We start from the raw sequence: 14055 nt of genomic DNA on the forward strand, positions 1-14055 counted from the left end.
AGTCCTCCCTAGTAAAGCGCCCGCCCCGAAGTCATGCGGGAGACGGAAGTTCCGGTCCGGAAAGGCGGCCGGCCGGGCTCCCTTCCGGCCGGAGCGAGCCCCGCCCCCATCAAAGGAAGAGCCAGGCTCACGAACGTGTGCACTCTACATGCTTTTATTTCAAGACTACGGAGCATACGAGGGAAATTCATCATCCGGAACTACATCTAAAGCACAGATATTTGAAAAAAGAATAAACAGATTCATTAAATTATGATATGATTAAACCATGACCAAATAGAAAATTTATATAATAAAGCCAGAAAAAAAGTTGTAAATATAGTTTACAATAATTATTCACATTCAAGGCTGTACATCAATACATACAACAACGTGGCCCCGAACATGAATTCAATCCAAATAATTCATATATTAGAATTTAAATAACACAGACTGAACTAGAGGCCAACGATAGCCAGCAAATAACCTTATATAAGAATAAAAATACAAAAGTGTATCCTAATATCATTGCATTATTTGTTTCCATAAGTTTCTTTTTTCAATTTTTGCTTTGCCTTGTACATCACAGTTACAGCTACAGACCAGGTAGAGAACATTACACACGGTCCAACTGACTGCCACCAACCTGAAGGGCAGTAACATACTATCCATTCAAACTATGGTATGTGGTTGGAACAGCTGCAGCAGCTCCAAACACTGCAGCAGTTAAATTTGTCAACATCCAATTCAACTATGGTCAAAATAGAGGCTTTCAGCCAGACATTAGACTACAGTGGGCTACAAGGGTTTTAAAAAAAAGTTTGTCTTTTGTAAAAAGTTCTCTGTACAGTTTGGTGTTTCTTCACATTGAAGAGAAGAATTATAGGGAAAATTCAGGTATTCACACTGGCTCATTCATTTGCCTGCCATGGCCATCTCAGCAGCAAATAAAAATGCTCTTTACTGGAAAACAGTTTCCTTCCCAGAACAGTTCTCCACAGGCAGCCTGATTTACAACCTTGCAGTTTGGGGCTAGAAGCCAATGCCTCTCAGAGGCTCTGGAAGTGGCTACAGCCCTGATTCAGGGGTTCTTGCTATACACTCTGCCCAAGAGTGAGCCATGCCCACTTGAGTCCCCATCAGTTCATACTGGGTTTCCAATGAAACAAAATGGAAAAAGCAAAGAACGTCTCTCAGAACACAGTACCTTCACCGTACTCATAGCAGTGGTGGCCTCTTAAGGCTCAGCTGTGAGCACCCTGGGTCTGTAGTCCAGACGGAGGAGGAACTGTGGCACATCAGAGGTCGGCAGGAGGCCCAATTCTACACAATTCAGCCCTGAGCTCTGGCAGAGTCAAGTGGCACTGAGCATGATGCTCAGAAAAACCTCTTGTACATGTTTCCCCTCAGAATCAATGGAACTCAGTCAACGTGGACAAATAAGACTGCAAACAAATTTGGATGGTCTGGACTTGAAGACCACTGGGCAACTTGCAGCACTGTGGGCAGGGAGCAGGGAGAACACCTCACATTCATGCCACCTAGATCCACATTCTACATGAAGAGGCCTAGACACTGTGCTGTCCTGAACTGCTAAGAACTTCTAATGGGGGGTGGGGGTGGGGGACACAAATGCACTCTTGTAAAACCCAATCATCTACAAGGTTTTGTTTTCAAATACAGCTTTGCTCTGTTAGCGATCCCAAATGGCCCAGTGTACTTACAGAGTCTATAAACTTTAAGTACAAATCACTAAGCACGTGGCAAGATCAGTTCAACACTTTATCTCTGCTGACTGTGCAGAAGCAGATTCAGTACCATTATAGACACAAAGTAAAAGATTCTTAAAACATCACCAAGCACTTGGAAGCTATAGCAGCAGGAATGGAAGAGAACTAACATGCAAGCATGACCAGATTCTTGCAATGAAAATAAGGAAATTGGCTCTTGGAAAAATCTGTCACAAATGGATCTGCAGGAATGACATCATTTTAGCATTAAAAAAAGAAAAAAGAGCAGTCATATTCAACATTATTTGGAACACACAGCTTAGCAAAAACTGATTTCTCAGAATCTGTACCAGGAAGAGGCTGTTACTGAATCTCAGAGCATCAGAGCATCAGACCAAGTGGGAGGAATTACATGTGAAATGAACAAACTCTTTGACCCCAAAATAATACTTGCAGGCATCTAAGGGGGAAAGATCAGGGTCAAAAATAACAAGATTTATAAGGACATTCACCACAGCATTATTTAAATAGTGAAAAACCAGAAACCACCCAACTCTTTTACAATAGGGAAATAGATGAATTTTCATAAAATGTATGACCATCAGACTCTACAATCATTAAAACATGCTTTTGAAGAACTGCTCATGACATGGTAAAGTGCTTCAGATAAAATATCAAATAAAAAAGATGGATGCAAAATGATGCACGCTGTATGTTCCAGCTTAGTTTGAAAAGCAAATAAATGGAAGAGGGGCCAGAATCTAGATGAAAATGCTCACAGTGGCCTCTGGTGGAGAGCCTAGTTGACTTTTTTCAGAATGTAAATACTACTTTTTAAGAAAGCACAGAATCACCTGGAGGGCTTGGGCTGGTGTGTGTGGATCTATGCCACGGGGCTGAGTCCTACCAGCATGGACTATAGATACCACAGTAGACCAGGAGCACTGGAGCAGGTGCAGTTCCTGCTAGCTTTGGACTGACAACATGAGCCATCTTTCTCAAAGCAAATTTCTAACAAGCCTCTAGGAAGCTAAGATTGAGAATGGTAGACACACCACAGTGCCACTCCCTAGGATAAAGAGGCTTAAGAGCTCCACACAGGGATGCCCACTGCCCTGGCTGGCACCAGAGAAAAAACCTATCCAAACCTGGCTTCCTCTGCATCCCCAGAGAAGGCAGGGCACAGTGAGCTGTGTGAGACATGGCCACCACAGTCTGCTGCCCCTCTGGGCTGGGAGAGGCCACAGAAAGATGGTCTTGGCATTTGCACTTGTCCTTACTGGTCTGTAGTGGGACACATGGCTCCTGGATCTATTCAGCAGCAGGGCACTATTTTCTCACCTGGGCTGCCCCCACTGTGTCTCCACATACGCATGTCCACATGCATGCTGAAACTGACATAAGTCAGGGCTAAAGAACAGTGTGCATAGGGCTTAAACAAAAGAGCAAGGGAAAAAGGGGACAGCAAGCAAGGAGCAAGGGAAACAGGGGAAGGTGTGGCACTGTCTTGGCCCTCAGCCATGTGGTAGAGGAGGTTGGGATGGCGCTTGTTGGTGAAGCCCAGAGGTAGTGGTGCTCTCCAGAGGGCGGAGGCAAAAGAAGATTTCTTATCTGCCCATGATTGGCCAGGCTCTCTTATTCAGCCAAGTCTCAGTCCTACTTGTTCCCCTGTACCAAATGCCCCGAGGGACATCTTCTCTGCATGTGTGTGCCCAGGCAGGAGAGTCAGGGAGTCAAGCCTGTGATGCAGGACATTCTGAAGAGGGAAAAACCATAACAAGGGGAGTGAGTCTGCACAGGACTCCAAGAAAGAAACAGCCAAGTGAGACTCACCTAACATAAGCAAGCCTTTAAGAGAGGAGGCCTGGCCTGTGCCCAGCTCCCTGGGGCTCCCAAAAGACAGGTGAGACTTTGACACACTCTCACTCACACATAAGCTCTCACAGAAACGACTGTCAAGTCCTGGGGAATACTTCTGTTCCACTCTGGCACTAGTCAGCCCCACATGTGCACTTCCTCTCAGTTTAAAAAGAACCACTCTTATCATTAAAACAGTTTGGGAGGGGGCTGGAGTTGTAGCTCAGTGGTAGAGTGCTTCCCTGGCATGTGTGAGGCACTGAGTGCAAACCTCAGCACCACATAAGAATAAACAAATAAAATAAAGGTATTGTGTCCATCTACATCTAAAAAAAAATATATATTAAAACAAGTTTGGAAAAAATTTTTCCTCTCAGTTTGGACTGGCCTGGCACACCAGGTGATGGATGGTCATGTGGGGTGGGGGGGTACTTTTTCTGTGGGCCTTTTGTTGGTGCCTTTGTGAAGGTCTACAGAAATGGCAAAGTTGTTCCTGCCTTGGGGACACGGGAGTCAAATGGTGTCTGTGAGCAGACTGCAAAGGCAGGTGCCTGCTCTTCTTCCCCAGAGACTGAAAATCACCCTTTAGGGACAATCAAGGCAAGGAGAGGCACAGTTGAGACCCTCAGGAGCACTGTGCCTGGGAGCGGCAAAGCAAAGCAAGGGACTGATACATTCTGGTCTTTTAACACAAAGCAAAGCACTGCCACCAAAGCATCAAAGGAAAGTGGCCCTAAAACTGGCAGAGGATACCAGACCAGACAGACTCAGGCTTAAGTGGGCTGTTCTAATGTCCCAGGCAACAGTGGATAACACTTTTTTCTACGCAGAGTTCCACCCTTATTGGCCAAGTCACCAGGCAACGTGAGAAGGCTTTTAGATTTCCAATAGAGATGTAAAAACTGAGCTAGCTCTGAGAAGCCACAACATGAACAGGGAAGTATGAGGCTGGGCAGGGGACTGAAGTACCCTGGGGCTGCTGACACCAGGATTCTCTCAAGTCTGATCTCATTGGGTGGGCAGGCAGCCTGCACATTTAAAACCTTCCAGAGAATCTCAGGATGCCCTGAGGCTTCTGTGGTACTTCCTGGTCTTACAGGACAGTGTTATGTGTATCTAGCAACAACGCAACTGGGTGCTAACCTTGTTTCCACCAGACAGTGTCCCTCCCAAGCATGTGCTTGGCTCAGCATCCAGCCCCACTGAAGGACACTGCTTAGAGGTGGGACATGAAGCTGAGCCCTGGGAGGGCTCCCTGTAACTGCAGCAGCCTGCTCTGCATGTCATCTCCACAGCTGTGCCTACTCTTCACCTCACAGTCTGCCTGCCAGATAGTAAGGACCACAGAAATCCTGTCACCCAAGCCACAGTAGGAGACACAAGGGACCAGGCTACACCTCCAGGGCCATGCAGAGGAACATAAGGAAGGGAGCACGCTCACAAACTAAGAGCCCTGTCCCCAGCACAGCGCACAGAGGCTCCCTGGTGAAGCATTCTGTGACCGTGGGGGTGGGCAGAAAGAGCCAGTCCCTGGACCACAGCAGGAGTGGTGCATGGCAGGCACATGGTTCTGATGGATACTAGAAGGGGCTGGTGACACCAAGTCTAGCCACTGGTCTGGGCAGGAGCTGGGCTGCCGTGCAAGAGGCTGGGTCTCCACGGCCTCAAGAGCACATGGAAGCCTCCACAAAGCACAGAGAGCAAGCAAAGCGACCCTGAATTCCTGTTTGTTATTGGTTTTGTTCTTTATGTGATTGGGTAATTTTTTTCTTCTTTTCTTTTAAATAAAAAAGCTGCAAGGTTTCCGCTGTCTGTGTTCTCCTTGAGATGGCTGGCAGGTGGTCTGGAAGTGTCCCGGGTGGCGGCCGAGCCGCGCTGGGGCAGGTGTCCTGGCAGCGAAGGGCAGCTCGGCCGCAGGCTATGTCACTGCACAGCGGCATCTGGGTGGCTCTGGTATCGCTGCCTCCAAACCTCCTGGATCTTTCTGCACCACTTGTGAGCATTTCCACTTGGATCCATCAGGTAATATGTCCTGTTAGGCTGCAAAGACAGAGCACCTGATGTTCTCCAGGGAGTCCCACCCAGCCTCCATCCCAGCCCATCCTGTGTCCTGCTGCCAGCACAGCAAGTACCTTGGGGAAGCCTGTGAGCACAGGCGGCTTCTTCTTTCCGCACATGCAGAAATTAAATATGCAGGCGAATGACCCACCACAAGTTGAAAAACAAGCCCTGGGTGTCTCCCAGCTCAATTTAGGGCTGAACAGTTAATGCAGAGCCTCTGGGAGATGGGAAAATACCAAGACCCCAGCTGCTCAGTTGGCCAAAGCAAGGGATGCTGTTGGCGGAGATACAGGGGCCTATGACAATACCACCACCAAGAGTCTCCAGGGACAGACTCACCGTGTGAACAAAGAAAGTTTTAAAATTCTTGGCTTCTGGTCGTAGTTCTTGTGACCATGGTATTTCACCTTTCAGAACTTTGTTGACAGGATCGACATAATATAAATGTGGCCCTTCTGTGAGCAGCAACTGTCGTCGTCGTGCAAATAAACCCTGATACAAACAAACAAACAAGCAACATTATCATCAAGGCTCAGAGGCGAGAGTGGATAGCATGCACTGCTGCCTCCGAGGAACTCACCTGTAGAGTAGCTCAGTGCACAGGGCTCACGCCAGCCACCACCACTGAGCCAGGACACCTCCTACCTCACCTAGACCCTACTGCTGAGCTCACACAGATGGGCCTTTGATCACCATCCCACTGTCCCCTGGCCTAAGTTACAGAAGCCTGCTCTGGGCAGGCCAGGTCACACACAGCCCACCTGCATGGAGAGTTTCACTTGGTGGAGGCTGTACAGGTAGGAAGAGCAGTTGAGTCATACTTAGAAGGGGCCCCTGTTAACACACAGAGTTGATATTTTCTGACACAATCTGCTTAATCCATAAAACATAAACCACAACCCTTAAGTGTTTAAAAATACTACTAATGAAATATTAGACTGCCTGCTAGGATACCAGACATGGCCTCCACATGACAGAAACCTTGAAATGAATGGGAAGCCAGGTTCCACAGTCAGAGCTGAGGCTGGCCTTCCACCTGCCCCTTGCCGACTCCCTGTGGGGTTCCAACTGTTTCCCTGAGTGCTTAAAATATTCCTGGGCTGTAAAATCTAGACATGGATCTTTATAGAATGTGCCAGGATGAAGAATGCTACATCTAACATGTCATGGCAGGAGTCCAAGAAAGGAGAGCTAGCCAAACTAGCAGCAGGAGGAAGTCTTCTATTAGGACTAAAAGCAGCAGGGGTCTGACTTACCTTTCGCTTATCCACTGGACCCATTTTTAGTATTAGATTATTTTCTACAAATTGGTGCCTATAAAGAAAAAAAAAAAGAAGAAAAAAAAAAAAAAAAAAAAAACCAAGAATAAGACACTCACAGAAATTCCCCAGACTCCTTCCTTCAGACAAACTCCACGGGGCCTCTGGGACTCTGCATTAACCAAGACTGCCACTTGCAGATCCAACCAGGCTTCAGAACCAGGAGACAACTCCCAATGCGACATATGGGGTGTTTCATCTGTATCTGGACCAAAGTCCCATGGTCACTTCTTAGCTGGGGTATCTATGCAGCAGGGAACAGGTAGAGGGGACGGTACCACAAACCCAGAGGCAACCCACAGCAAATGCAGGAGGCCCTGGGTTCAATCCCTAGTGCACATGCTCTCTCTCTCTTTCTCTCTGTCTCTCTCTCTCTCACACACACACATACACACACACACACACACACACACACACACACCTACTTATGGGTGAGTGAAAAGGCAAAGAATCCCCTAAAAGGTGGACACACTTAGCATCAACTTCAGGAAGAGATTGTGGTACTTAAGCTACTTCCCATGCCAGGACTCCCCAATTCAGGGTGCAGAATCCAGAGTGCTTTAAGATCACAAATTCTTGAAAGACCCAAGTTGGACCTGGTTTAAGAATGTCTTTTCTGGGATAGGCAGTGGTAGAGTGTGAACTCTGCAGGCACTGGCCTTGGGTTCAACCCCAGCACCTGGAGGGGGGACATCTTTTCTGGCATTCCTATCATACTAATATAATACTTCTATTTAAATGTGGCAGGAATCTGGAAGACGAAGTTTCAATACAGGCTTTGTTATAATACCCATTAGCAGCAAGTACACCACTTCACTTTGCCTCAGATCATCTTAAGGTCTACAGGTTACCTCACTTGGTTAAAGCTAGAAGCTACTGGTTTATATACTCTCCCCTGCCACCTGAACCCTGTGCTCAGTGCTGGGGATGGAACCCAGGGCCTTGTGCATGCCAGGCAAGGGTTCACCCACTGAACTATACCCCCAGCCCTATGTTCCATCTGCTTCCACTGAAATCCTGATCTGAGGTTCTACTATAGAACACCATGCTATACATTTGAAAAAGGTCTAAGACAACCATGTCTGGGCACCTTACCAAGGGGCCAGAGCACCTATAAGAAGGAGGGCTACACTGCACGTCTCAGTCAAAGGCATTCTGCAGGCTTTGAGAATAATAGATTGTGAACAAGAACAGGGCTGTGGCCCTGCCAGGAAGAGTGTGATATGACCCCTCTCAGAGGTGTCTTACACCCACCCAAACAAATATAACCCGCCAAAAGCTAGAGATTTCAGAAAAGAAGATGCAGTAAGGAGGATCTACTGCAGCACAGAAAGTCCACAAAGACACAGCCAACACCACAAAGCCCCTCCAGCAAGCATCAGGGAAAGCACCACGTGAGTGAAGGAAAAACTTCATGAATTAAACTGCTGAGGGGATAACATGGGAGACAAAAGATCAGGAGCAAGTAGACTGTGATATAACTGCTAATAATAAAGCTTTGTGGCCTCTCTCTGTCCCCTGTATCTCTGGCTACCTGGGCTACAGACAGGTGATGGTTCTCTTCTGTGGGAAGAGCTCAGTAGGTAGAAGTTCCACATTTGCACAGGAGTGTGTAAGTGCATGTTCTGCTGCTAAGTTATCACAGGCTTCACTTTCTCTCAGAATAATGCTGCTGTGGACTTCTCTGTCCCCCCCCCCTTTTTTTCCTTCTCAGTATAGATTTTTAAAGTGGGATTGCTTCCTGATACACATTTCCAAATTGCTTTTCCAGCATGGCCTCATTTCAGGTCATTGGTGCTGCGTGAAGACAACTGTATCCCCCTACAGCCCCACTGTGCCCCAGAAGAATGGGTGAAGGACACTCAACCCCATTTCTTTATTCAGGACATGCACTTACACACTCCTTGCTTAGTTAGCCAATAAGCTTACAAGTAGCTTATTTATCTACTTTGAAAAGTTTAGGTACTTTAGCCAGGTGTGGTGGTGCATGCCTGTAATCCCAGCAACTTAGGAAAGCTGAGGCAGAGGATCAAAAGTTTGAAGCCAGCCTCAGCAACTTAGCAAGACCCTGTCTTTAAAAAAAAAAAAAAAAAAAAAAAAAAAAAAAAAAAAAAAAAACCTGGGAATGTAGCAAAGTACCCCTAGATTCAATCCCCAGTACCAAAACAAACAAACAAACAAACAACAAATACTTCCAAGGAATGTATCATTTTGACTTTTTACTTCAGAGTCAACTTCCACCCCTGAAGAAACTGCCTGCTCCTCTAAGTGTCCTCCTTCTCCCTGGCAGGTTGTAGAAGTCACTTGAAGACTCAGAGTCCAAACCAAACCTCAATCAGAGACACAGCTAGCTATTCAGCATGTGGACCACCTGACTTTCACACACAGTCATGTGTGTGAAACAGGTGACATGTGAGACAGGTGACATGTCTCACCATCACCATGCAGTAGCTGAGGGTCTCATGATATCCACTGTCAACTCACAAGGGATGACAATGTAGAATGCTGCTCTTCCCAAAATCCAAAGCCAGGGTTCTCTCCTCTTCCTCCCATACACCCCACACAGACCCCAAAGGGACCATCTTGAAGGATCTGAGCATGAAGGACCCAGAAAAACTCCACCATTGATCGACAGCCCTTGGAGAGCACAGTGAGGCTGGGGGCTGGAAGTGGCTGCTTTGAATTCCAGGAAGGCTCTCTAGACCTGGCTTCATTTGGGTGAGGGGCCAGTGGCAATGGCCAGTGGGTCACTGTATGCTCTGAAAGGTCCACCCTTTGGTCTTTAGACCTCAGGCTGGAACTTGATGGGGACTTCAAAGATCTTTCCAGTCTCTGGATTCTATCCACCAACATGGACTGGGCGTCGGGGGTTTGGGGCTGTAGCTGTGGTAGAGCACTTGCCTAGCATGTGTGAAGCACTGAGTTCAATCCTCAGCACCACATAAAATAAAAAAATAAATTAAATGATAGTACTGTGTCCATCTACAACTAAAAAAATATTTTAAAAAATGAACTGGAAAACAAACTGAGACATTTTCAAATATTTATTTAATTCATTTAAGCAATAATTTGTTGCATAAATAAGATTTTATTAACCCCCCCCCCCAGCATGGTGGTACACTCCTATGATCCCATCTACTAGGGAGGCTGAGACGGGAGGATTGGAAGTCTGAGGGCAGTGTGGGCAACTCAGTGAGACACTTTGCCAAAATAAAAATAATAAAGTGCTGGAGATAGCCCCTGGGTTCCATATCTAGTAGTGTAGTAAAAATAATTACTGGAATGAGAAGCATGGTTATGCATTCTACAAATCTAATTTAGAAGAATGAAGCTGAACTCTCACATCTGTCCTTCAGGCTCCAGTATGTGAAAATGCAGCCTCACTCTGATGAACTGCTAGAAAAAGGAGGATTTTAATAGCCTTTTTAGATAATTGCAGGTAACTCTTCTTTGATATTATACTAAAACTCAAAAAGTGGCGATTTCTTAAAGATAAACAGCAATGTGCAATATGGATCCATAACAAGGAGCTTTCCATGCTCTGTGACATTAACACCACCACCAATCTACCTCACACTTCATATGGACCTTCTGCCCTTACGTGATTCTACAGCAGCACATGGTGGGGTCATCTTGGAAATACTGGAGAGCTTTCAAATGGCAACAAGTGTCACTCTACAATATCAATAAATTAATTCATTAGCATCACTACTAATCTCCTCAAAAGTCTTCAAGTACTGAGAAGATGTCAAGCTACAATGACAACTTTCCAAAATTCCAATTTTCACCTGAAGATTTTTCTCTGAAAACAATTATCAAGAAAAATGTCACTTGGAATGGAATCACCATTTGACCCAGCTATCCCACTCCTTGGCCTATACACAAAGGACTTAAAATCAGCATACTGCAGAGATACAGCCACATCAATGTTCACAGCTGCTCAATTCACAATAGCCAGATTGTGGAACCAACCTAGATGCCCTTCAATTGATGAATGGATCAAGAAACTGTGGTGTATATATATATATATATATATATATATATATATATATATATATATATACATACACATACACACACAATGGAATATTACTCAGCCATAAAGAATGATAAAATTATGGGATTTGCAGGCAAATGGATGAAATTGGAGAATATCATGCTAAGTGAGATAAGCCAATCTCAAAAAACCAAAGGACGAATGATCTCACTGATAAGTGGATGATGACACATAATGGGGGATGGGACGGGTTAGTGTTAGGGTTAGAGTTAGGGCTAGGGAGGGGGGCAAGAATGGAGGAAGGAAGGACTGTATAGAGGGAAAAGAGGGGTGGGGGTGGGGGGAAGGGAAAAAATAACAGAATGAATCAAACAATATTACCCTATGTAAATTTATGATCACATAAATGGTACGCCTTTACTCCATGTGCAAACAGAGAAACAACATGTATCCCATTTGTTTACAATAATTAAAAAAAAATGTCATCCAAGTGATCACACCTGCACAACTGCAGTTGGCCACCAGTCAGACTGCAGTGGTGATGGCGTTCCCTGGAGAGTGCCAGTGTGCACACAAGTGCTCTCCTCGTAACAGCTATCACACCTAGGTTCAAAGCAAAAGTGCCAATGCATACTTCCCATGTCTTCACACAGAACATCAATCAAACTCATTATTTCTAGCAATACTTGAAAGTGAGACCAGCTTCTTTTCTTTCTTCCTATGAGCATGTGGCTATGAAGAACTAATATGGCCCTGCTCTGCTTGGTGCCTAGGCCTCAACTGTGCTCAGATGCTAGGAGTTCTATCCACCATGGCTTCTGCATCTCAGCACAAAGGAGCACATGCTGTTGGACAACGACTATTTGAACAGGGACTCCACACTTTGCCTATGTCAGCAATGTCTGTGCTTACTGCCAAGCACTTCGAGATAACAGAACATCTTTTTGTGAGAAGCTAGGTGACCCCAGATGAATACAAGTCAAGTGACAAGTCCTGACCTGTCGGCAGATTCATCCACAACTTTTGCCTTACAGGAGAAAGCAGGGATATGAACCCCCTTTTCTATGGTGCATTTCCACTGTGTTGTGGACAGCAGCAGAGCTGGTTTCCATGCAGGAGCATGGCTGCAGTCAGGGGCCTCTGTCTCACAGGGACTGTACGGCCCCTGCATCCTTAGCACAACTTTTCTGTGTGCTTCAAAGGCTTTTTAAATTCTCGTCTGGGACACTGTAATGTTTGGCTTTTAAAGAGCTCAGCACATACACATTTAAAATGTTCCTTTTAAATATAAAATATTCCCTTTAAAAATTCCTCTATCTTTAAAACTCTGAACTGTTGGTCTCAAAAAGATGTTGCAGGGCTGGGGAGACAGTCGGTGGTAGGGCACTTGTCCTTCATGTTCAATCCCCAACACTAAAACAAAAAAAGTTCGTAATTTATATATTAATTTATATTTAAAACTATAATACTGTGCAAATGTTCTGTGCAGACAGAAAAAGGCAAAGTATTAAGACCTATAAAGTCAAAGGAAAGCCAGCTTTTGTCCCATTTTTCTTTCATATTTACAATTTTGCCCAGTTTCACTGGTGTAGATTCCTCCTGCCACACATAGAAAACTCTCTGGTATGTCAGTTTCTTTTGTTTGAAGTGTTGGGGAATTGAATCCAGGGTCTTATGCACACTAAGCAAGTGTTCTATCACTGAGCTATATCTCCAGCTCTTTCTTCTTTCTTTTTTAATAACTGATAATCAGTTTATTAAAATTGATCAGTTTATTAAAACTGATAATCAGTTTATTATGATTGATTTAGGCATCTGCAATGGTGATGACAACTTGGCTCCTGGCTCAAAGTTGATGGAAGGAACTTGCTTAACATTCTAGGAAGGGCTAGAAAGTCAGTGTGTTGCTGTGAATTCTTTTCTGGAAACTGCCCTGTGTCTGAGAACCTTCACTATAAGGCACTTTCTTGCAGTGATTCTCAGGGTCTCGGTAGGTATTCGAATGGCTCCTTTCACTTTGATATCCTTTTCCTTTGACCTCTCAAGTCAGCACGCACCTTCTCCAGGGACCTCCTGCTGCAGCTGGTGAGAATAATCCTAACACAGTGGAGTACTGCCTCTGGTTCTATGAGGTCCTTCCAGTATCTTTAAAAGCCATGGTTGCCAGGCATGGTGGCGCATGCCTATAGCGGGAGGCTGAGACAGGAGGAGTGAAAGTTTGAGGACAGCTGGGGCAACTTAATGAGAACATGTCTCAAAACAAAATTAAGCTAGGCTTCTTTCAGCACTTTTGAACTTGAGCAGTGCTGCAGTAGTTGAGAAAGGAGGTTTCCCTTCTGTTAAGCCAATGACCTGTACTCACATATGAAAAAATAGACATTTTATTTCTGGAGAACATAAATAACTGAAGTAGGTTTTAGTACAATTTACAAAAGTTCTTGAAAAATTTTTTACTACTAGTATAAAACAAGTCAATGAAGTATACTTACTTCTTCTTGGGCTTCCATGTAGGCTCAAAGAAAACATCAGGATTTCAAAGTGATGTATTGGATGATATAAAATTACAAAGCTTATAGCCAAGTATAACTGAAGATTGCCAGTAAGAGTTTGGTAGAAATATTGAGAACCTATTAATCTCCAAAAAATGCACATATTTAAACCATAAACCTACTACTTCAGAACATTCTAGAAATAACAAGAACAATACACATTTACTCTCAAAAGAATGTCCACCCTACACCATGTAGCCACTGAAAAACGCTATTGTATGTTACCAGAGAGTAAGAAAGAATAATTTTAGTAGTAGCACACACAGAAGTCCCTGCCTTGACCTTTGGGACTCCATAGTCCTACCTCAAGAATACTGTTCTCAAGAACAAGGTGCTTGAAGAATTGACCACTGGCCAAATGAGAGCTCCTCCAAGCTCTTTGTAGTCATCACCTTTGACAATAGGCCTGAAATCTGGAGGAAAGGAAAAGAGAATCCTGAACCCAAAGGATGCAGGCAGGAGGATGCAGCCTGCCACTGAATCACCTGGGGTGACCCCAGCTCCCAGAAGAGACACAAACCTTTGAGGGGTCATCAGAGGAGCCAAGATGCACACACAACTGG

General features: G+C 45.0%; 1 protein-coding gene across 5 annotated transcripts in view; it reads right to left on the reverse strand.

Moving 5' to 3' along the window:
• Positions 1–138: 138 nt before the first annotated feature.
• Pdpk1 (3-phosphoinositide dependent protein kinase 1) overlaps positions 139–14055 on the reverse strand; it is a 71178-nt gene continuing 57261 nt past the window's right edge. For all 5 annotated transcript variants that reach the window (XM_047533310.1, XM_047533312.1, XM_047533313.1 and 2 more), the window contains 3 exons: positions 6884–6941; positions 5967–6119; positions 139–5606 (listed from right to left, as the gene is read on the reverse strand). In XM_047533310.1, coding sequence (XP_047389266.1) covers positions 5490–5606; positions 5967–6119; positions 6884–6941 — 328 coding nt within the window. In that variant the 3' untranslated portion in view covers positions 139–5489. The remainder of the gene's footprint in view (positions 5607–5966; positions 6120–6883; positions 6942–14055) is intronic.

This window comes from Sciurus carolinensis, chromosome 18, assembly GCF_902686445.1.
Source record: "Sciurus carolinensis chromosome 18, mSciCar1.2, whole genome shotgun sequence".
NCBI classification, from domain to species: Eukaryota; Metazoa; Chordata; class Mammalia; order Rodentia; family Sciuridae; genus Sciurus; species Sciurus carolinensis.